Below are 23,059 nucleotides of genomic sequence, written 5' to 3'. Positions count from 1 at the left end.
TGTTTATGTACCCCCCTCTGCTAACCCCACAGCTGCATGTGACACTATCCACTCTGCCATAGCTCGGCTACAGACTCAGCACCCGAGTGCCTTTATTGTGATCTCGGGTGACTTCAACCATGTATCACTGGACAATACACTACCAACATTCAAACAATATGTGGACTGTCCCACCAGGGGAGAGAAAACTTTAGACTTACTGTATGCTAACGTCAAGGATGCATACAGCTCCTCCTCCCTCCCCCCACTTGGTAGGTCAGATCATAACCTGATTCACCTCACCCCCCGCTATGTGCCAATTGTGAGGAGGGAACCTGTGACCACCAGGACTGTCAGGAGGTGGTCAGAGGAGGCCTTAGCAGAACTACAGGGCTGTTTCGAGGTGACCGACTGGGAAACACTCTGTGAGCCTCACACCGAGGACATCAATGGGCTTACTGAGTGTATCACAGACTACATAACTTTCTGCACCGACTCCATTGTTCCAGCTCAGACTGTTCATTGTTACCCAAATAACAAGCCGTGGGTGACTAAGGACATCAAAGCCCTCCTCAACAACAAGAAGAGGGCTTTCAGAGGGGGCAACAAAGAGGAGGTGAGGAAGGTCCAGGTGTTACTAAAGGACAAGATCAGAGAGGCTAAGGACAATTACAGGAGGAAGCTGGAGTGGAAACTCCAGCAGAACAGCATGAGAGAGGTGTGGAGGGGCATGAAGACCATCACTGGATTCAGGCCAACCAACAGCAGGGGAACTGAGGGAGGTGCGAATAGAGCCAATGAGTTGAATCTGTTTTTCAATAGATTCGACACCACAGTGTCTGCTCCTACCCCCACAACCTCACCTGTAGTCAGCCTGGAATCCAGAGCCACACCACTGTGCCAGCCTCTCTCTTCACATGTTGCCTCCTGTGAGATTCCTGACACCCCTCCCCCACCCATCACCTTCACTCAATACCAGGTTGAGATGCAAATGAGGAGACTTCACTCAGGCAAGTCTGCTGGACCAGACGGAGTGAGTCCCCTTGTCCTCAAGGCCTGTGCCCCCCAGCTGTGTGGAGTCTTTCATAAACTGTTTATGCTGAGTCTGAGTCTGCAGAGGGTCCCGGTGATGTGGAAGACATCATGCCTCGTCCCTGTACCAAAGACGCCACGTCCCAGTGGCCCCCAGGATTACAGGCCCGTGGCATTGACCTCCCACATCATGAAGACCCTGGAAAGGCTCATCCTGGAGCAGCTGCGACCCATAGTAAGACCACATCTGGATCCCCTTCAGTTCGCTTATCAGCCTCGTCTCGGAACAGAGGACGCCATCATCTACCTGCTCAATCGTGTCTACACCCATCTGGACCAGCCGGCAAGCACTGTGAGGGTCATGTTTTTTGACTTTTCCAGTGCTTTCAACACCATCAGGCCGACCCTCCTGGGTGATAAGTTAGCAGCGATGCAGGTGGATGCTTCTCTGGTGTCCTGGATTGTTGATTACCTGACAGGAAGACCACAATATGTACGTCTCCCACAGTGTGTGTCTGACAAGGTGATCAGCAACACAGGGGCACCACAGGGGACTGTCCTCTCCCCCTTCCTCTTCACCCTCTAGACCACAGACTTCAGCCACTGCACAGAGACCTGCCATCTTCAGAAGTTTTCTGATGACTCTGCGGTGGTTGGATGCATCAGCAGGGATGATGAGACAGAGTACCGGGCTGTGGTCGACTCCTTTGTCACGTGGTGTGAGCAGAATCATCTGCAGCTCAACGTGGCAAAGACCAAGGAACTGATCGTGGACTTCAGGAAGACCAGGAAACACTTGACCCCTGTTTCAATTCAGGGGGTCAGTGTTGACATTGTGGAGGACTATAAATACCTTGGAGTACACATTGACAATAAACTGGACTGGGCTAAAAACACCACAGCACTTTACAGGAAGGGCCAGAGTCGTCTCTATTTTTTGAGGCGACTGAGGTCCTTCAACATCTGCCAGAAAATGCTGAGGATTTTCTATGAGTCTGTTGTGGCCAGTGCGATCCTCTATGCTGTTGCATGCTGGGGGAGCAGGCTGAGGGTCGCAGATGCCAACAGACTTAATAAACTAATCCGTAAGGCCAGCAATGTTGTGGGGATGGAGCTGGACTCCCTCAAGGTGGTGTCGGAGAGGCGGATGCTGTCCAAGATAAAGACAATGTTGGATAACACCTCCCACCCACTCCATGACATGCTGGTCAGTCACAGGAGCTCGTTCAGTGAGAGACTGAGATTACCGAAAAGCACCACTGAACGACACAGGAAATCATTCCTGCCTGTGGCCATCTCCCTGTACAACGCATCCACTTAACACACTGGTTACTGCTACAACTACACATGTTTCTTTTCCAACTATTTATTTATGAGTGACTTATGTATGTATGTATGTATATATATGTATATATTGTACTATTCTTAGTTAGTGTATTGTCTGTCTTGTCTTAATGTTGGTTTAAAATGGAGCACTGTAACAAAAAATAATTTCCACCTGGGATCAATAAAGTATTCTGATTCTGATTCTGATATATCTCCTTCAGCTCTTGAAAAAGGATCCTTGAGCATTATTTGTAAAACCCCCAAGATGATGTCTACAACAAAGAAGGTGCACAACTTCACCTACTTTTTGTGGATGAGGTCTAAATTCAGTAGCTAGTTCTACCATCTCTTAGGAAGTTTGGGTAGCATCCTGCTAAGCTCTTTCATCGGCAGGTTTTTAGCGTCTTTTGAGGCAAAGACAAAGAACAACATGGCACGTACAATTAGCAGCAAGCAGGTGGAGCATTTAACAGAAAACTGAGGTTTAAAGAAGGCCCAGGATTAGAGTGCTTCCTTTCATCAGGTCACCAGAAACACAAATCCTAATGAATGCTAATGATCAGCCAAGTTGCCTCCTGGCTGATGGACTACTTTCTGTTTAGGGCCAAGAATTTGGCATTTTGGTCACCACCTTGGTGTTTTGTTGGTGTCAGAAGTGGTCGTGTTTTGATAAGAAGCTGTAGTGCTAAGTTAACAGCTATCATAAGCTAGCTCAGTATATCATGACTTTAAAGCTTAATACAGTTTAAATAGGGGACTAATGAGAAAAAACGACTGTTCGTACGTGCATCCCTCCATCTTCTGCCACTTCTCTGGGATCAGGTTACGATGTTAACACTCAGCAGAGACGTCAAGGCCTCCCTCTCCAGGCTACTACCTCCAGCTCATCAGGGGAAACACCGAGGCTTTCCCAAACCTGCTGAAAGATACAATCTCTCGACTGAGTCTGGAGTATGCCCCGTAGCCTCCTCCCAGTCACCTTCCCTGAAACCCATCAAGGAGACATCCCAGTCAGATACATAAACCACCTCAACTGGCTCCTTTAAACCACAACCATCCATCGAGAGAAAAACTTTTTTTCTAACAGGACATAAACATCCGTATTTCTGTTTATGGCACTAGTTGGTAGCATAAATAGTTTAAAATGAATGTGTTTTAACCCCCTTTGCGGTCACCCTGGGGGCCACAAATTTAAATAATGGGACTTGGATACCGCTGAATACCTCAGCATTTAAAATCCACCTGAATATAGACTGCCTTTCCTTCTCAATAGCCTAATATTGATATTCATCTTGCAATGGGGGTGATTATGCAGAAGCACGTAAGGTAAAATATTAGAGGAGGAATGCTATTTGTTCAGTTTATGTTGCGTTATATTTACTTGGTTTTTCCAAACTTAAAGTCAGCTAAGAGAAGGGCTTTATGTGTTTTTGTATGTGTGATTATGTGTGTTTGTAGCCTTGCCACTAAGGGCTCTCCTCAGTGTAAAGAGGCCTGGCCAGTCCCAATTTATACACACACCCTGTTTATTTTGCCCTTTGTTACGCACTCATACACATCAATGCCCGCTCCGCTTTATGTCGTCATTCTTTTCAAAGGTTCTCTCAGCGCCTGCTGTGCTCATGCCCTACTATATATAAGAGGAGAGGTTAATCAGCAGATGCACACCAGGTGTGCCACCCTCCTCAAACGAATCACTTTCCCTCCTCTCTTCACAGCTGAGCCAGAAAACCACACCCCACTGCCACAGTGTTTTCACTGAGTCAGAAATGTGATGCCTTTGGGTGTCTGCACCAACTGCAGCCATAAAAATCCAATCCCTCAGTGATGAGAGGTGTTCTGACCAGGGAGCGGCATGGAGACAGTTTCATATCAATTTCCTCTCATCTCATCTGCATCTTAAGGCGTTTAATTCCACAGGTGGTACAGCTGAGTAGTTTCATTTTAAGCTGTGAAATTACCACTCAGGCACATAAATGACTTGAGGCCAACAAAGATGTCATTTCACTCCCATTTGCATGTCATCGATGTCACATCTGCAGGACAGGAAAGTCCAAACACCGAGGCGTGGTACTGACCTGCACTTTAATCGAGGTTCAGCTGGCACTCAAGAGTTAAACCTTTGTCCTCACCTGCAGGATTAGATATTCCCCTCAGGGCAGTTTGTGCTGGTTCACTTCGAGCTCTTTGGAACATAAGAAAGAAGAGGCTTAGCTGTTTCACTCGCTCCACTTCTGCTTTTCAACACTCAATCACACCTCAAGAGAAGGGAGAAAATCAAATGTCTGAATCACTCAGTGCAGGTCGGGAAAAAGGTCAACCCGGCCTATTTCTGGGTCCTCTGTTGCCGCAGTGATGCTGCCATCTTTAATTCATAGCCGTTGTCTGGGCTGTCGCCTGGAGCTGGCAGCTGAGTGACTGAGAGTGACCTGCCTGCCTGGGAATTCTGAGGGAATTGTGTCTGGTTACACTCCTCTGGATGCCAGGTGGTTTCACATCAGGATCTCTCTTCAGTCAAAGTGACCCCAGAGTCCCCTCACTTTGACCCCCAAGCTCCTAATTCAGGTTAAAAACTTTTAGATTTAGTTTCTGTTAAATGCTTTGAACTAAAGAAAAAGTCCCACAATATCTATATGTGCCATCTTGCTAAAAGGAAAAATTTCACCAAAACACAATAAAAAAAGATAATTACGCTACAGGTTAAAAAAGCTACGGCTAAAAGCTAATTAGCTTCGCACAAAATCTGTAAACAAGGGCAAACAGCTAGCTCTGTGTTAACTAAACATGCTAAGCTAAGCTACGCTAAGCTAACTGGCTGCTTCACAAACATTGGGCACACAAGAAAGCTCTCACCTTAGCCTTGAGAAGAAAACTGTTCCTTTAAACATAAAAAGGTTTTTTTTTCCTCTAATGCAGTGATAGAAGTGAAGCCTCAATGGTAGAATTACTGTATTTTCTTGTGGTGTTAAAGTGAATTATTCATTTTGTCCTTCACCCCAGAGAAAATAGTTTCCTGATGAAATATGGGTGAACAAAATGTCACTGTCTTATTTAAACAACTGTTATAGCAGCGTCCTGCCATGTTCAGATGAAAACGTGTGGGGGGGATGTATAAAAAACATCGAGGCTCGTGATAAGGTAACCAGAGCTCAGTTGCTGACACATAGCATGCAGCTTTTGACAAGAACAGACCTTCTGGAGCAGAGAAAAGCTTGGAGCCATCTTTAATTTTAGCAGGAGAGCGCCTTAATGACACAAGCTGTTTAAATCTGCGGACATGGTGTCAAGCTGATGCTAATTTGCTTGCAGGTGATGTTCTTCTCTGCTGTCCCCGCTCCAGCCACGCTCCCTTTTCAATTCACTTGCACTTTTATTGCAGTTGTCACCCGCCGTGCTGTTCTAAAATGGCTTTTTTGGCTGACGGTACAGTTGTCTGTGATTTACAAAAAATGAGCCAGGCGTCCTTGGTTGCACCTTATATCTATAATAAAAGATACTTTGGTGGCCCCAGAGAGTGAATGAAATATGCCCTTAACTGCAGCAGGCCTCGGGATTGGCTGTTCTCGCTGCCAGGCTCCCAGCGTTCTCCTTGGCCCCTCAGACATCGCAGATGGTACCCGAGCACCGGCCAACCACCTGTGAGGGAAAGTGGATGATCAGGCCTCTGACTTCTTGTTGAGCTTAGGGTTTTGCCTCATAGGGACATAGTTAATGTTCCGGGCAAGGTCAGCCAATCACAGCCAAACGTTTAGAGACCTAAATGTGCACTGGGATGTGTACTTAATAGCATTATAATGCTCAGGTGGAGATTGACTGTCGGATAATGTGGTTATATTGTTTTCTAATGAGAAACGTATGTAATTGCTTTTCCTCAAACAAGCCTTTCACTCCTCTCTGATTTCACACTCCCAAGGGGAGATACGCACGCTGCTGTGTCCCAACACGCAGGTGGTTTTAGTTATAGGTGAATAGTTTTTTTGCATGTGCCTGTGCTGCTCCTTGTTTACTTACACGGTTGGTGCACTTGCTGCCCTAAATAGCAGTTACTTGTAACAAAGTAGACAGGACACATCCTCGTAAAGTGTTTCTGTGCTGCATGTAGAGGTCTCAGAAAGGGTAATAGATCCCGTCCAAGTTCCCACTGTTGCATGCTTTTCTGAAGGTGTTATTTATGCAAAGTCTGCACAGCATGTTTTAATGTCATTTTGAAAGGCAGACAGAGACAAACAGTGACTGTAGCACATGTAGTTATGCACTTCTGTCTGATACACCTCCTATTTTACCGTCTCTTGAGAATACAGACCTCTAACTACCGCTGCATCTTGTTAAAAAACTGTGAAGTAACTCCTGTGACCTTCTGGAGTCTCCCTTCATACAGCATTTATAAATTAGGTCACAAAGCATCTATTTTGGGAGCAGAAACTTCTGCATATTTACAGCAGTTGTAGTCGGCTCTCATCTAGTGCAGCTACTAACAATTACTTTCATTATCTTTAAATATTAATATTAGTTTCTAAAGAGTCCTGATTTCTTGGTTTTTTGCATATTTGTCACACTAAATCTTATAAATCATCAACAAAGATAACCTGAGTAATACAAAATGCACCTGATCCTGTGTAAAACCTAAAGCTAATCAAACGTTTGTGGCTGTGAGTCTTTTATATCACTGTTGGGGGGATTGTTTAAAATTCCCCCACATTGGAGGGTTTTGGGTATGAACGGGCTCCAAAGCATCTCAATCAGATATGAGTCTGGACTTCGACTGGGGCGCTCCAAAACCTTAATTTTGATTGAAAACACAATTGCTGGTATGTTTTAGATCATTGTTATAACCGGCATAACTAAGATAAGTGATAACAGTGTGAAAGGTGAGCATATATGACATGTTTTTACTGCATTGCTCACATGGGTCGAAGGAAAAAAGTCACATGCTTAAGTTAAAAATCGTCTAAAAAGCACAAATCATTTCCCTTTAAATCCGTCTGTAACTGCACTTACTTGACTTGAAGAACGGCTACAGATAAGCCATGATTGATCTGTGACGAGGCTGACACGGCCTCAGTACTTAATACCAAACGTAACACTTTTTCATAAAGGTCATTGTGTTTGTGAAATTATCTTGTAGGCCTTGGGTTGAATAAAAGAGCGCGGCTGTTCTTTGTCAGGATGCGTCATCAAGATATAGCAAGGACTCCTTTTTTTTTTCTCCCTCAGCATCGACAAGTCCTTTTTTCTGCCTGGGGTAATCAGCAGCATCCACTGTGATTGCATTTTAATTAAAAGGCGCCATTTTAATCATCTCGCACGGTGTTGGAGAAAGGGGCTGTGCTGTTATCAATTCTATGTCCCTGCCTATCTCACACGCAGACACACACACACATACTGTCTGACTAACTATGCTCGACTGGACGCGTTATTAGTGGAAAGTTGTAATTAATATTGAGAGCTGACAAGGCTTCCCAGAGAACCCCATGAATTAAACAGGGAAGTGATGAGGAAGTAAAGTTGAATGGACTGACACTAATTGCGGAGTGCTGAGATGTGCATGGTCAAGAGGGATTGACTCTTCCAGCTCTAAGTGACTGCTTTATAAGTTTGGTGTAAATTCTTCTTTCACTTACCTTCAAGCTAAATGGGAAAGTCTTGGTAAGTTAAACAAAGTCGTGCGAAAATTAGGGCTGGCAGGTGAATATTGTTTGCACGGTCTATAAAATGTCAGAACTTCATTTTTTCTCAAGCCCAAGGTGACGTCTTAAAATTGTTTCATTTGTGGAAACAACAAACTGACAGGAAGTGATGCCTAATTAGAAAAAGCAAAAATCCTCTCAGTTTAGAAGCTTTAACTGTAATCGTTAATCAACTATCCAAAATGTTTTAGTTGATTTTTTCTGTTGATTGATTAACCAAGAAATTAATTGAACTCTAATTAATGTTCATCATCAGAAAGTCAAATGACTCAGTCGAGAGTGGTAATGGCCCATGCTTCTCCAGCAAGCACTCGGCGACAGTGGGAAAGAAAAACTAAATTTTAAGCTTTTAAGGAAGAAACCACCAGCAGAGCCTGGCTCAGTCATCTGCCCAGACTGGATGGGGGTGAGGGGAGAATAACAACATAAAAGACACCCTGTGGAAGAGAGCTAGAGGTTAATATGGTGATACAACAGGTGCAGGCTACTGACACGATCCAGCACATATTAGCAGGGTGCAACACGCTAGGGAGGGCATACATGGTACTGGAAATTGAACATCCGTGCTGGGTATGGCCTGGAGATCCCAAGGTCAAAATAGGCCACGCCCCATTGGTTGGTTGAGAATGACCGAGCCCAGATGCTGTGGCACTTCCATAGAGGATAGAGCTGGACAAACTGTTGATGGCTAACACAGTGGACATAGCAGTGGGAAGACAGCCATAGCGACAGATGTAGCTAAACCAAGTGATAGCACCGTTAAGAAAAGGAACATGACAACATTCAATATTCATTCACTCACAGTATACATAAAGTTTTGAAATATATCAAAAGATATCAACAGAAAAAACAGTATCAGTATCGGTTCATTTAATTTCTACTCAGTTCAACAAACAGCTGTACAGTACAACACGTGCAGGTGTACGTCAGTCCTGGTCCTCACTCAGGTTGTGTCATTTTGATATATGCTGGGCAGCCAGATAGGCCCCGTGTCCTTCTCCTTGGACTGCTTCTAATTTTGTCATGTTGTTTAGCTCACTGAAATACAGATCTGAATTGGTTGAAGTAAGTGGTCCTCACGTCACTGAGTAATTTACATCTTAAGAGGAAATGCATCTCTGTTTCAACCTCACCTGTCACAGTTTTGTTTCTGTTTGTATCTTCCATTGCCGGTTTATGGTCACTGACCTTATGCCTGGTTAGAATGTTTCTGATTTCTGCCTCTGACAGTCAACGGATTTTCTGCCATTTCATAATCTCTCTAATTTGTTTTGGCTTTTAGTCCATTCTCTCCAGTCTTTCTGATAGATTTCTTCGCATTGTGTGATGATTTGGTTCACTCTGACTTGTGTTTGGTAAGCAGTGCTGTTGTGAGACTTGTTGGGGCGTGTTTGTGTGGACACAGTCTCAACACCAGCTGGCATAAGTGGCTCTTGAGGGATTGAGGGTGTCTTGGGGGGATGGAGCTCCTTTGAATGTTAATTTTGAGCAAGTATCTGCCTAATTCTGCTCGACGGGCATTTGTTGAGTTTTTCTTTGTACATGATAACCAAATCTCCATAAACGTTTCATATATAATAAAGCATGAATGTGAAGAATATGTTTGCAAAGGACAACATTTGTAATCCGATGAGTATTGACCGCCTGCACGATAAAGAGTAACTTGAGCAAAAGTGTAACTGTTTGGGGCTTTTTTAGATTTTTGTTAGCCTCTTTAAATGTATCTGTGTTGATAGTAAGCAATGATTGGAAAGTGTTAGCCTGGATATGATTAGACCCAGTGTTCACTTGCATTTCTGTACAAGTACAAGTACAACCCTGCCATATTAAAATTGATAAAACTGTATGAAGTTTACCATTAACATTCATATGGATTTTTGTTTCAGGCCTCTAGTCTGGATGATTCACTCTACTTGTCACTCTGTTTTTGGTCTCCACCAACTCCACCAAATGTGGAAATATTTGGCTTTTTATCCGTCAGATCCGTCAGGGAGCACACAGAAAGTTTATCATCTGTTTATTTTCTGCCGCAAACCTTCTGATATAAGACAGAAACCCAGGTTTTAAACCATGAGCATTAGAGTTGTGGTTTTAGTTATTTGTAAATTGCAAATATAACTGAAAATGACTCTTCCAAAAATATATTGGTGCATATACAGGCATCCTTTAGCCTATAATGTGTCCATTAAAATGAGGTATATACTCGTTATGATGCAGAATAATATTCAGGTACAATGAGTTGGAAAAGCAATTCATGGTCTTGGTTTTAGAGCAGTAAGTTCCTTTTCTTCAGTTTGGGACATTCTGCCTTTTAGTTTTGTTCCAGAGAGCTGAGCGACCTTACAGCTCTGTGTTGATGCCCCACTCTACATCGTTAAATAGCAATTTTGCTGACACATTGAAGCCATTACCTTGCAAAAGAGTAATTTCATAAAATGTGCCCTCGACTCCTAAACAAAATGGCTGCGCACTGTGCCTGTAAGTTCCAGTTCCCACGCAGATTAGCCTTTAATAATGCAACAGAATAATGACCTGCACGTCCAACTGGGAGAGAAGAAACTTGAACAAACTTTGGATAAGTAAAGCCTGAAAAGTTCCTCTCTCTTCCACACCTGTCCTTATTATCTGCCCTTTCTGTGCCAATTGATTATCCGACATCCCGCAACTATCTCTTCTCGTTATTAAAGAAGTCTGACAGACACCTCTCCTCCTACTCAGCCTGTTCTTCATTCACGGTCACAAGCTGCTCGTTGCTGTCCATCGAGGCCACCGGGCCAAGAGGGTGCATCCAATTCCGTCACTCTGCATGATGAGCGGAGGGAGGGGAAAAACAAAGATAAAAGAGTTGGAGAAACAGGACTGAGGCTCAGCCTAGTTGTTTGCAGACTCTCCGTGTGTTACCAGCACTGCAAACGCCATGAAGTGGTGTATCATGAGCTCAATGAACTAGCCTAAATCTTGTGCTCGGTGTAGTTAATTTTGATCCTGAATGTGCGAACACCTCCGTACAAGACAGAAAATTACACTTTTTTTTATTTTGTTTTTTTTTGTTTTTTTTCACGCCTCAGCCTTTTCCTGGAAATGTGTAAATGTAGAGGATCACCTGTGCAGATCGGCGAGCAGAACAATCAGTCCTCTGTTCGCCGCAACTCCCACATGAGAGAGATATGAACACAGGGAACAGCTACTCATAATGCTTCTGCCATCTGTTCATTTATTAGTCTGGAACACCCATTCTTAGTCCAAGCATTAAAGCTCATTAATATTCATGCAACATTCATAAATGGAAGCGCTGCCCATGGATTTGGGGTGTCAGTGTCAGAGACAGGATAGGGGAAGTCACACTAATTGATGATTGATGGCTCTGCCATTAGCGGCAAAGCCTAGGGCTAGAGTTAATGTAGTCCTAAGCTGCACTTTTATAGCTCTGCCACATATTTAGAAAATGTAGCTAATTTGGCATTGCATTTTCTCCGCAGCAAAGACAAACACTTTAACGACTTGAGCTGCTTTCATTTCTTGTCTCCTCTTTGTTTCACCTTCTCTGACCTCCAGGTTGCCTGTTTGAAGATGAGCTCTGTACACCCTATGAGTTCTGCGTCAACGGTAAGTCCACCTTCATGTACACATACCTCTTTTTATCATATACAGGACACTTGAAAAGTTTTATCAAGTTTATCCAAAATGAAGTCCTTAGTCCAGTCACACAGGCATAAAGACTCGCTGGAGACTACCAACTGCTAAGGAAAGTTGTGTATTACCCAACATGTTGGGAAGTGGTTGGTGGAGACTTGCTGTGGTGACGTGCAGTTTGCATGGAAGATGCTCACTTGTCAAGAGTGCTTGCAAACTGGTTAGTAAAACTGTGAAGAAAGCAATACAAACTGGAATCAGAGGCCGTCAAAGTAAAGGTTGCACCTTTTGAAACATGTTGGTTCAAGCAAAAAAGCAATACGGGTAACTTTACTTTAAAGGCAAATGCTCTCTTAGTGAGCAGTTGGCAAATGTTTGCAGACAAGTTGGCATCTTCCATGCAAAGTGTGGAACGCAATCACAAAGAGGGTTTTGATGCAGCATCCACTTTGCGACCAATTTAACCCGGCATTCAGTGAGGAAATAGACATTTCATCCCTAATGACTGGAGGTTGCCAGAGGGTTGCCAACCAGTCTATAGGCCTATATGACTGAGACTGTAATTATCATTAAAAATGACCATAAAGCTCTGAAACCAATCATTAAAAAAGGTCTTTAAAAAATGCTCATTTGGGTTTCTCACATCTAATCAAACAAATTGTGGGAGGGAGGCGTGGTTGCAGACAGAACAGACACCTCAATAATCGGCTGGATATTTATCTTTTTATTGGTTTTTGGTAATGTCACTTTAGGTTGGTTGTGGGAGATTCGATATACAAAAGGTCAACAAATAGTCATAGCTCACTAAACTTTGTTTTAAACTGTGTGTGAGAAATTATTTTGACTTTTATATCACAGCTTTTCCTCCATGATTTCTCTTTACGCCTAATTTTTTCTTTACAGGGAATGAGTACCAGAAAACAAAGGTCTGGTCACTTGATCATAACTGAATCACGAACAAAAATAATACTCTGGTATTCTGATGTGTTTCGGCTTTCCTTATTAAAAGCAGCTTTCTCTAGGCAAGCATGCTCCATATGAAGCTAGTACAGTATTGTGCGTGTCTGTGTTGCAAATTGGACTCTGTTTCAGAGGAGGAGGAAGGAATTCAGACCCCTGGTTTCTTATAATATTAGCTGGTTGTCTGTGGTACACAATATTATAGGAAATGCAGTCTGCTAACTATAAAGCTCTCAGTACGACGGTGCTGTATCTACACCAATTAGCTGCAACAATAAAATCCAACACTGTAGTTTCCTTCATAAACCAAAACAGAATTGGCCTGTAGACATGGACGCTTGCTCTCTTGGGGGTGGCCCGGGGTGTTGGACACACTGACACTGGCCGTGAATCCCTTGGGTCATGAAAATCCTGATGGAGTGGAGCCTCCATGAGTCAAACTTGTGCCAGCAAATCCTCGTATGGCGATCGCATTGGGATGCCGGGTCAATGCCTTACACTCTTTACTGTGGTAAAATGTCAATTTATCTGCTTGCAATGCAATGTTTAAGTTACTGGTATCTGTCAGCATAACATTGACGTGAATGTCCACATCCAAGATATTCAAGCGAAACGTCGCATGGGAACAAAATGCTATTGGGTCCACCTGTCAGCTGTTTTAATGTTGGTGCTGATCATGAAACTGGAGTTGTGCACCAAGTGAAATTTTGGAGTCATTGCTGTAAGTGCTTGTGTTTTAAATTTTGTAAATGTGAGGTTCACCAAAGTGGAGTTAAAGTCTCAACATCTCCGAACCTTAAGCTATTTTTAATCGCTCACAGATTTATATATAGATAGATGGAGACTGAAGGTCCCGCTCACAGCATTCTTCTTAGTTTAGACATACAGCATGAGTCATACTTAAGAAAAGCTTCAAAATTGAATGTGAGTCAGGCTGCAACAATAATACCACACAATATAAACACACAGAAGCTCTCTGATCTCATTCATCTAATGATTGATGCCGGCGTCTTGCTTTCCCCCCTTTCGATTCTGAGGTTTCTCCAAACCACACATGATCTCGACCTCATCTGCAAACCTTCTCGCCATGGAGCACGGACCTATCTGTCTCAGTGGTTGCCATGACAATGCATCACCGGATGAACAGAGGGGAAATGTCATAGCTTTTCACTGTGAGGCATTCAGGCGGCTCACGCAGCGGGCTGTAATTTTAAAGGGGATTGATAGCGTGTCGATATTGAGGATCGTCTCCGCGGAAAGTCGTCGGGAAAGGTTAATGTATTCAACACAGCAGCAGCAGGAAGTCAGGGAAGGGTCAAACGTGTATGGAGCGGTTTCATGTCCACGTGTTTGTTTTTGTCCTTGCAGGCATAATGATTAAATGCCTGTGCTTTGAGCCTGTTTGTTTGTCTGCACCTTTCAATTACTTTCTGCAGACTCATCCTGAAATCTGTATCACAAACAAGATGAAGGCAACGAGAGAAAGACGAGCACTTTCTCAGGCAGCAGAATTATATGCAAAACATGAACTACAGCTAACAGAACACAAAGTATCAAACTGACTATTAATATGCTAATAAGAGGAAGAGGATGAGAATGACCCGAGTTAACATTCGATTTTGAACTTTGTGTATGTCCTCAGATTTTTGTAAACATGATTACGAAGCCAGCGTGCATCATAGATAACTCGTGCATGATCTGATTACATTTTGAAAAAACCTTCCTGCATAGTTTTGCATACTGTTGAAGGAACACTGATTTGAAACTGATGCCAAAACTCCTTCACACTTGAAGCTACCAAGAACAAAATGATACCAAATAATTTAGCATGGAAAACAACTGAATTTACAGTTTACTTGTAACGAAGCTGATTTTTTTTGCCTGTGAACAACGTCCTATAAGAGTGATACTGTACATGGGAACTATTGCATATTGACAGTAAACAATCTGATTAATGACAATAAACCACTAGTACTGTAAAGTCACAATATGTGGTCTTTTATCGCGGTAATAAATGGACTGGTAGTTTTTTCTACTCTGTTTGAGTACTCAAACTGCTTTCTTACTACAAGTCTAATTCACCAATTCACACATACATTCATGCAAGCTCTTTTTTCTAGTATTAAGTGCTTTTAATCTAACTTTGACTATGCATCAGGGACAATACCGGTTTCAATGTCTGGCCCAAGAATACTTTGACATGCTGGCTCGAGGAGCTAGAACACCCTACCTCCATATCCACAGCTGGCCCTCAAAAATGGACATCATGCTGTGACATAACACCTCCTGTTTAAGTAAAGAATGACTTTTAATGCTTTGATACACAGGTCAGGACACTTTATTGGGCCTGCGACTAATTGCTGTTGTCATTATTGATTACTGAGACATTTTCCAGCCCAGTGAGTCATCCAGTGGCTGGTTTTATCCAAGTAACAGATAAAATGCATCCTAATTGTTTTTGCTTTACTTTTCTGTCAGCTAACTAATCAATTAATCAACTGGTTTTTGCACTCTGTGGCAACACTACAAGGGTTCAAAATTAATAATTGTGGCTGCAGTAACCACATACCTGGAGAACAGAGACGTATCATTACAGATTTGTTCAACATTTTACAAAGATGAGACCATTGATGCCACTCATGCCTGCACTATAAATATCAAGCAACAACTAGCATCTATAGTTAGCTTACTTTAGCACAAAACTACACCTAAAATGCCACATAATTGGGTGGGTGTCTGTGATCTCATGCCTCCGGCAATGACCCTCGCAGAACTCCACACTGCTTAAAAGCAGAATCTGCAAAAGATCTTTTATTTTGAAAATCCACCACCAGTTTCTTTAGGGTGCTCCTGTTTTTGACTTCCTGCTCTCGTCATCAGTCCCATCTACGCTAACATGGCTTCCATAAAAAACAAAACAAAACATGACTTTATTTAATACAATGTTAAACTGATGGCTACTACTGCTTCAATCTTCGAGGCCATGAATACCCGAAATCTTTAAAGGGTTGGAAATACTAGTTGGCTGATTGTGTTGACTCTGCACTGAAGTGAAAAAAAAAAAACTAGATAAAGTTATTTCTAGAAATGCTGAAACACTGTTCTGAGATGTGTGTGTGTGTGTGTGGTTTTTTTTTTAAAGGATTGGGATCATCTTCTATTGAGAGGGAGTGGGTAGACTTTGGAAGTTAGCACAAATTGGGAGACCTCCTCCTTGATTTCCATATTAACCCAGTTTCAGAGGAAATGGGGAAAAAGCAGAGAGTACAGAAAATAATATATTAAAAAAAAAAACTTTAATTACCTGCTTTGCTAAAAGGAAGAAAAATAGAAAAAAAAACTGCTGACACCTTCGCAATAAAATACCCCGAGGTAGACAAGAGTGTCTTAGTGTGGATACATAAGAACATGAAGACTCATGAAGAATGTAATGTGGATGATCATTTCTTTGGAGATTTGTCTGTTTGCATCAGCCGCAGCACAGCTTGTGAGTCTGTGTGTGAGAGCGTCATCATGGCAGAATATGATCCTCGAGGCACCTCGAGGCAGGAACATCTAAATATGTTTTTGAGTACTTTGGCAGGTGTTCGTGTGTTTGTTTGTATGGAAGTGGACAGATTTGTGACCGGATACGCAAAATTTACCAGGCGTGTGAGTTCAAAATGAAGACCAAATTCAGCCCACGGGTACCGAGTACTCATCTTATCACGTAACAGTTTAGTAATAAACTGGGTACTCACAGGCTAGAGCGTCAGCATGTAGCCGGTGTGATCCCCATGCAAGATTGGCCTCTAGTCGTATTTTCATTTTAGCTTTTATTTATTTATTTTGCCGTGCTCACAGAATCCGTCTCCAACCGAAATGCAATTACTGCGCTGTGCTTGTTCACTGTAGGAAAATATATACAGGCAAAAAAGACTAATGTTAGATTAATGTTGTACCTAATATGCAAGTAATGAAACATTATTTAGTTGCCTCATCGGCACACTCAGTCTTGCTCTGTCATTCTCCATTGGACTCCTGATGAGCAGCATCTACTGCACAGACACATGATGTGTGGGAGTAACTAGGTCTGCCACATCAACTCTTCCTCAGGTCCCCGAAGGAGTAACCTGGTTTATTCTGGGCTGGGCCAACCGTTCTTCACCCGGCTTGTTGCCATGCAGGGTGGCTGAGGGCAGGGAAGGGTTGCATCATTTTATATGTGACTGACTATCGTTTTCAGTGCTTATGAAAACACATTCTTATTTTTGCACTCAAAAGCATGAAAACAGCTCTTTACTAATCAATCTCTATTCATCACGAACATAAGACCCAAAATTTACCGCATCCATAGCAACATATTCACCCCCTTTTAAGCCAAACCTAAACCACTGGTGCAAATGATTGTCTAAACGTTTCAGCTACGCTTTCTTTGATCACACTGAGCTTTAGCATGACAATATTTTATAATTTAACATTAATTTGTCAGCTAAAATCACAATTAACTGCTTCCTTGCAGATTTTATTAACTGTAGCTAGCGAGAATGAGCTAATATGTGATGAGACTTTAATTTTTTTTTTAATTGTTTGTAAAAATATGATATAATAAAAGACTGCGACAGGTATCAGCATGCTCACTAGCTAATCTTCCCGTCTTTTTTGATTTTGATTTTGAATAAAGATGCTTCATGAACTGTAGATTAGGTAGATCATTTAATATCCTTACACATACCATCTGACTTCCTGCCGTCATGTCTCATTTTTAATGCAATGCTTCAAATCTTTACCCTCGTCTTCAGGGAATGCTTTTCTAGACGTTGTTCTAAAAGCATATGTGATTACCCGGGAAATGCATTTTAATTTGATGCAGCTCTCCAAAGTCTGTGGCTTACTGCTATCACAAGCTAGGCTAAAGTACAGCGGATAAGTGCTACATGTTTCCCTTGGGGCACACTATTAAACACTTAACCAACAGTGTGGTATCGATTGGCGGTTATCTTTCCTCCACTCGGGCCAATATTGTCTGAAACATCCAGACTTTATTTCAGATTTAAGCTATTTAGGTGATGCTTCTATTGATCAGCAACAAGTGCAACTGCAGCATAAACACCTTAAGTAACCACTACAAAATCCATCATATCAAAACAATACAAAAAAAAATCTGCAAGGACAGAGAAAGAGCGCCAGAGCTCAGGAGGCAAATCCAGGAATAATCATGTATGAAGTGCCGAGTAAAGTAACTGTAAGTATCAAAAGATGCTACAGCAGGTTTAACAAAAGACGCGAGCTCTTCAGGGGAAGGAAAAATGTAATAATAGAGATGATTTATGCCCCACAGCCATATTCAACAGGCGGTATGTTTTGATCTGAAAGTCTGATTTATCTTTATTCATTTCTGTATTTCCATGTGCATTACAGAGCATGCATAAATATAATTATCATTTCAAAGCCACAACTGCCACACAGGAAGCCCAGAATAACCTGTAAACACTTCATTAATCATATCCTGATCACTTTAGCTTTTGTTCCCATACATTGTTCCTTATTTGCAGACTACATCTGGCCGGACTCGGTGCGTTGATCTGAGTCTATTTATTTTCATAACATGAGTTGCGGCGCTAATACACCTGTTCCAATAAATCTTAATTTGTCTCCTGGGTCCGTCTGCCTCATCTTCTGAATGTACAGTCTTTTGGAAATGCTTTGCTGACTGTCAGCTTTAGTGTTTCCTCATGTTATCCAAGAGCATTAGCTTTCACAGTTTAAATAGCTTTAGCAGCAGCCGGGCGTCTCTCTGTCTGTCACAGCGAGAGGAGAGACGTGCCTGGATTTAGAGCGCTTTACCTTTTTCAGCTGAAAATCTTCTTTATTCCTGCCAACGTGCTGCTTATCCAGTCACAGCTTCTCTTGAACATCACTGATTTATGGGATGGTGCATTTGAGGGCTGATCAATTGATTGATTCTGTGACCTACTTTATGTATTATGGATTGGACTTGATTGAGCTTTAATTGCGCTGCAGTCTTGCCACTGCAAGACAGCACATACTGATGTATCGTCAGCTTAATGCTCCCTTAAGCCTCGCAGGAGATGATCAGAAAATCACTGCAAATAGACTTCAGCTGGACGGTTCGGACATTCATAGATCTGTTCCACTCATAGTGACATATTTTAGGAAAATTATTTTGCCGTTTGACTGATTCCCACGTGTCAACCCTCTGCATACCAAACACATGCTGGGAACCTCCAGGCCTGGAATTAAAATGTTGTTTTTATCTGTCAAAAAAATAGAAGGAAAGAAAAATGTGTTTTCCTCCAAGCTGTCAGCTACAATAACCATTCCTGCTTGTTTTGATCTCCTCAATATTGTAAATATACTCACTAAAGTGACAGGATAATGCTTTGTGATTCATTGTGCATGTGGCTCTGAATGGCTCGGCACCACCTCGATAGACCAGTCAACTGTTATATTTGCCAAACAAGGATTTCTTTGTTGTTAAACACCTGACTTCTATATTTAATGCACTAAATCACAGTGTGTGTGTGTGTGTTTTCATATCTGGTTGCCATCGGGAATGTCCCTGACAACAGAGAAGGAAGTAACATGTGCCATCACTATGGAAACCAGTGAAGGATGCAGAGCATCAAACATTGAACAGTTTTCCGTCACTTGTTATGTCACCAGCCTCCCTTTATTTCTTACATAATAGTCACTGATAGTGTAATAACTTATAAAAATATATCACAAAACACTCTTATTTTGGGATCATATCTACTGCGACACCCGGAAAAAAAAAAGAAGAGGGAATGTTGGCAAAGAGGAAGGAGACAGTTGACGTTCTGTGATGCACACACGTCTGTGATGATCTGAGTCTGTAGGTGGGAAGTTTTCCTCTGCGCCGTTGGAGTTCTCGAAATAACTCCGGAGCGTTGCACCGTGCTGTCTATGCTAATTCACCTCCTCCCACAGGCTTATTCCTGTACAGAGCTGTCATTTAATGATTCACAGGGAAGAGGGGGGGGAAGCTGGAGAGGGACACACCCGCATCTCGTTAAAACTAAGAATTCAATTTAGAGCATCGTTAGACATCACATTATTATCTTTCACGCAGAATCACTGTAGCCAAAAGAAAACTGCTGTTTCCATTTGCAGCCATTTATATTTGGTGGTATGGCTGTGCTGTAGGACACACCCAATCACTATCCACTTGTATATGGAGAAAGACGGAGTCGGGAGAACCGACACAGAATACTAAACATCTGATTAAGCCAGAGAAGGCATGAAAAGAAGTGAAAAGGAGGTTATAGACTGGAGGTGGGTTGTAAAGTGGCTTGCAGTTATGCAGTAACTTCAGACAGGCCCATACAGCTCAAAATATTGAGCCTCATATAAGACTGGATTGCTAATTGGACGTGTAGAACGGTATCAAATGATTGCACCTGAGCATAACTTATTTACCTGAATTAACATTAAGCTTGATCTCCAAAAGAGATGTTTCACTCTTAATGCAGAGAGACATCCACTGATCATGGTCATTTCGGCTTTTAATGATTTCTTGTGATTTCTTCTGTTTCCTGCGTACAGTAGCTCAATCTTTGTCTCGTCTGACCATATGTGTCCCAGTGTAGGTTACAGGAAATCCAAAATAAATTCAAATTTGTGCACCCAGTTCTTGTTTCTAAAGTCATTAAATGTACAATTATTCCACCCTGGAAAAAGAAAAAGCTAAGGAAACTTCTGACTACCGTCTGTGATTGAAAAATATATCATAAATCGTTTGATTTGCACTTGTCTGTTTTCAGAACCCTAGGCAGAAAGTTGCAGTATGTAGTGGACATCAGTTTTTGCGTATTCTTTGTTTCCCGATGTGTCATTAAATATCACTCATAGCATTGATGTTTGCTGTCATTGTCCGACATCTTGGGGCTAATTAATGGGAAGCTGTGGTGCATGGCCAAGTGCTGATTCACATCATTAAATCACAGCTAATCACAGCGGCATCCCTTACACATACTCTCACGTGGCAGCATAGATGATTGCACACATATGAGTGCACGCTCGTGGAGGAAGTAGCTCAGATTGAAACTGCAGGATTCATCTCCAGAGATCTTCTTAGACTTTCATTTAGTGAGTTTAGCAAACAAGACGCATGGATTTATCTTCCAAGCTGAGAGAAGGTGACAACACGGGTCATTTATATTCTAGGCCTTGCATCTACACACTCCCTCCTGACCCCCGGAGCCTCGGCATCTTTCAGAGGTCTACACCATCCATTGAATTATGGGGCTGATAGGGGCTCTGTAGCGTGGGTTGCCTAGCAACTTGTATTGAGTGAGGCAGGAGGCCTGCTGATAGGGAGATTACTGGGGTTCCCGATAAAGTCCTTCCTGCCATGAACGCCGGCTTATCGTGGTGCTGTCGGAGGAAAAAATGTCAGCTATTAGCTCCCCAAAAACAGGAAATCAGAGGTATGAGGCACGGCAGGTGCCTCACATAAATATAACATTTCACCTTTACATCATCAAAGCCACAAAAAAGGGGCTGTAAAATTGTGTGTGTGCGTTTGTTTCTCACTTTAAGCTGTAAAAAGAAAAAACACTCATGAACCTGTTTTCACCATTTTCCTCTGTAGATGGAGTGTTTGGAAGGTGCCAAGAACTGGCTGGTGCAGACCTGCACACGTATGATATTTCTTCGTCTGCTCTGCAACGTCTCAGGATCCTCCTCCAGAAACTGGCTCACAGAGGTACAAACAGCCTGTCCATCTTTGTCCAACTTTCTTTTTGTCTCTTCGGCATCAGTCGCAGCAAATGCCTGTCAACTGCCATGGTGCAACGCAAGCCAAATAAGCCAAGCTGTCTCTTTGGCTAGGCGCAGCGTACCACCAGAGAGCTAGAACAGGTCATTTGACTCATATCAGGCTATTGTTGTGCCCCCATCGCCTAACTCTGGCAGCCAATCAGACCAGCACGTATGCCGCTCAGACATTTAAAGCTAATTTTGTGGATGAAAGGCTGTGAGGTGTGCAGTGTAATCACTTCAGACAGTGTGTACTGCTCACTCACTGGCAGCTGGCAGTGATTTTTTTTATATATATATTTTTTTCATGGCTATACATCTTCAGAGATATATTACATAAGAACTAACTATATGTGCATCTAATTTAGATGGAAATCAGTAGGAATTGCAAATATCTGTTTCTTGTTTCCTAACATGGAGACATGCCACCATTCCTTTGGATTTTGTATAATCAGTGCATCTAATGTGGGAAAATTGATATTCTCTCTTGCTGATACAGTGTGAACGCCAGCGCTAATTAGGAAGCATGAATCAAAATAGCTTAAATTCTGTGTACAATGGAAAATATGAAGCAAACGATAGTATTTCATTTCATGGGCCTGTGATTTAATAATTTAATAGCATGTTTCCTGGAAGCAAATATGTAATTTGGTACTCATTATAAGTATAAATGTAGACACAACATGTTCAGGCAGTACGTTCCTAATTAATTACATCCAATTAAATGCCTGAGCTTGTGCACAGCAGGTCAGATGAACATGCAAAAAGAGGAAACATGTCTACAATTCAGCATAGACGGGAACGTTCATTATAAACTCGTTAAAATGAATAGGTACCAAGAAAATACATGTTTGTAACTGCAGCTATGACCCACCAGGGGGCAGTAGACACCTTTAACACAGACCGTGACCGGCCGCTCAGCCCTCCAAGCGTAATTGGCTTTGCAGGCCACTCTGAGCTTAATATCTTTTAACAGGCGTAAACCAGTGTTGAAAATCATTAAGAGTAAGCAGCCGGCCAGAGAAAATCAAAAAAAGAAAGAAAAAAAAGAGGGAGAAAATGGAGTGATGAATATTAAGCTAGGCGAGACCACACATTTATTCTAATTACTGCTTAGAAATAAACAAATGAGAGCGAGGTGGATGAGAAGAGATCCGGTGTGTAAATGTTTTTTTTTTTCTGCTCTGTTTTAAGAGGTGTTTAACTCTTCAGATGGTTTTCATTATGAGACTTCTTCGGTGACCTTGTATTTTAAGACTCCCGACACCACAAACATGACATCATCACTTTGAAACATGCTCGCCCATTCTGTCTCGTAGAATTACATCCACAGACACGAAGCATTATCTTCGGATGAGTCCACAATGCACTGTTAATGCTCGGTGGCACGTTATTCTTATCAGCTCAACAGCTATTGAAGTGTCATCTTTGAGACATCGGGGACCCTTTTTGAGGCTAGACGGGGTTATAGAGACCATTGTACTGTAACCCAAATTGAAGAGATGAAGGGGAGGAAAAAAAACATCAATGGAATCGATTTACAATCCTCTTTATCTTGCAGGTAGAAATCACACAATCTCTGCTCAATGCACAACACCAATGTCATTCAGATCAATAGAAACTGACCCTTGTACAAAAGGGCTTGGGTTGTCTGGATGTGC

The 23,059-nt window shown here is 42.3% G+C and overlaps 1 protein-coding gene across 1 annotated transcript in view; it reads left to right on the top strand.

Annotated features, from left to right (window-relative positions):
* Nucleotides 1-23,059, top strand: part of ptprn2 (protein tyrosine phosphatase receptor type N2) — a 158,708-nt gene that overhangs the window by 10,333 nt on the left and 125,316 nt on the right. The window contains exons 2-3 of the mRNA XM_026179794.2: nt 11,580-11,630; nt 21,232-21,345. Of these exons, the coding sequence (XP_026035579.1) occupies nt 11,580-11,630; nt 21,232-21,345 (165 nt within the window). The remainder of the gene's footprint in view (nt 1-11,579; nt 11,631-21,231; nt 21,346-23,059) is intronic.

Source organism: Astatotilapia calliptera, chromosome 9 (assembly GCF_964374335.1).
Source record: "Astatotilapia calliptera chromosome 9, fAstCal68.1, whole genome shotgun sequence".
Lineage (NCBI taxonomy): Eukaryota > Metazoa > Chordata > Actinopteri > Cichliformes > Cichlidae > Astatotilapia > Astatotilapia calliptera.
This window is presented reverse-complemented; position numbering and strand designations above follow the sequence as displayed.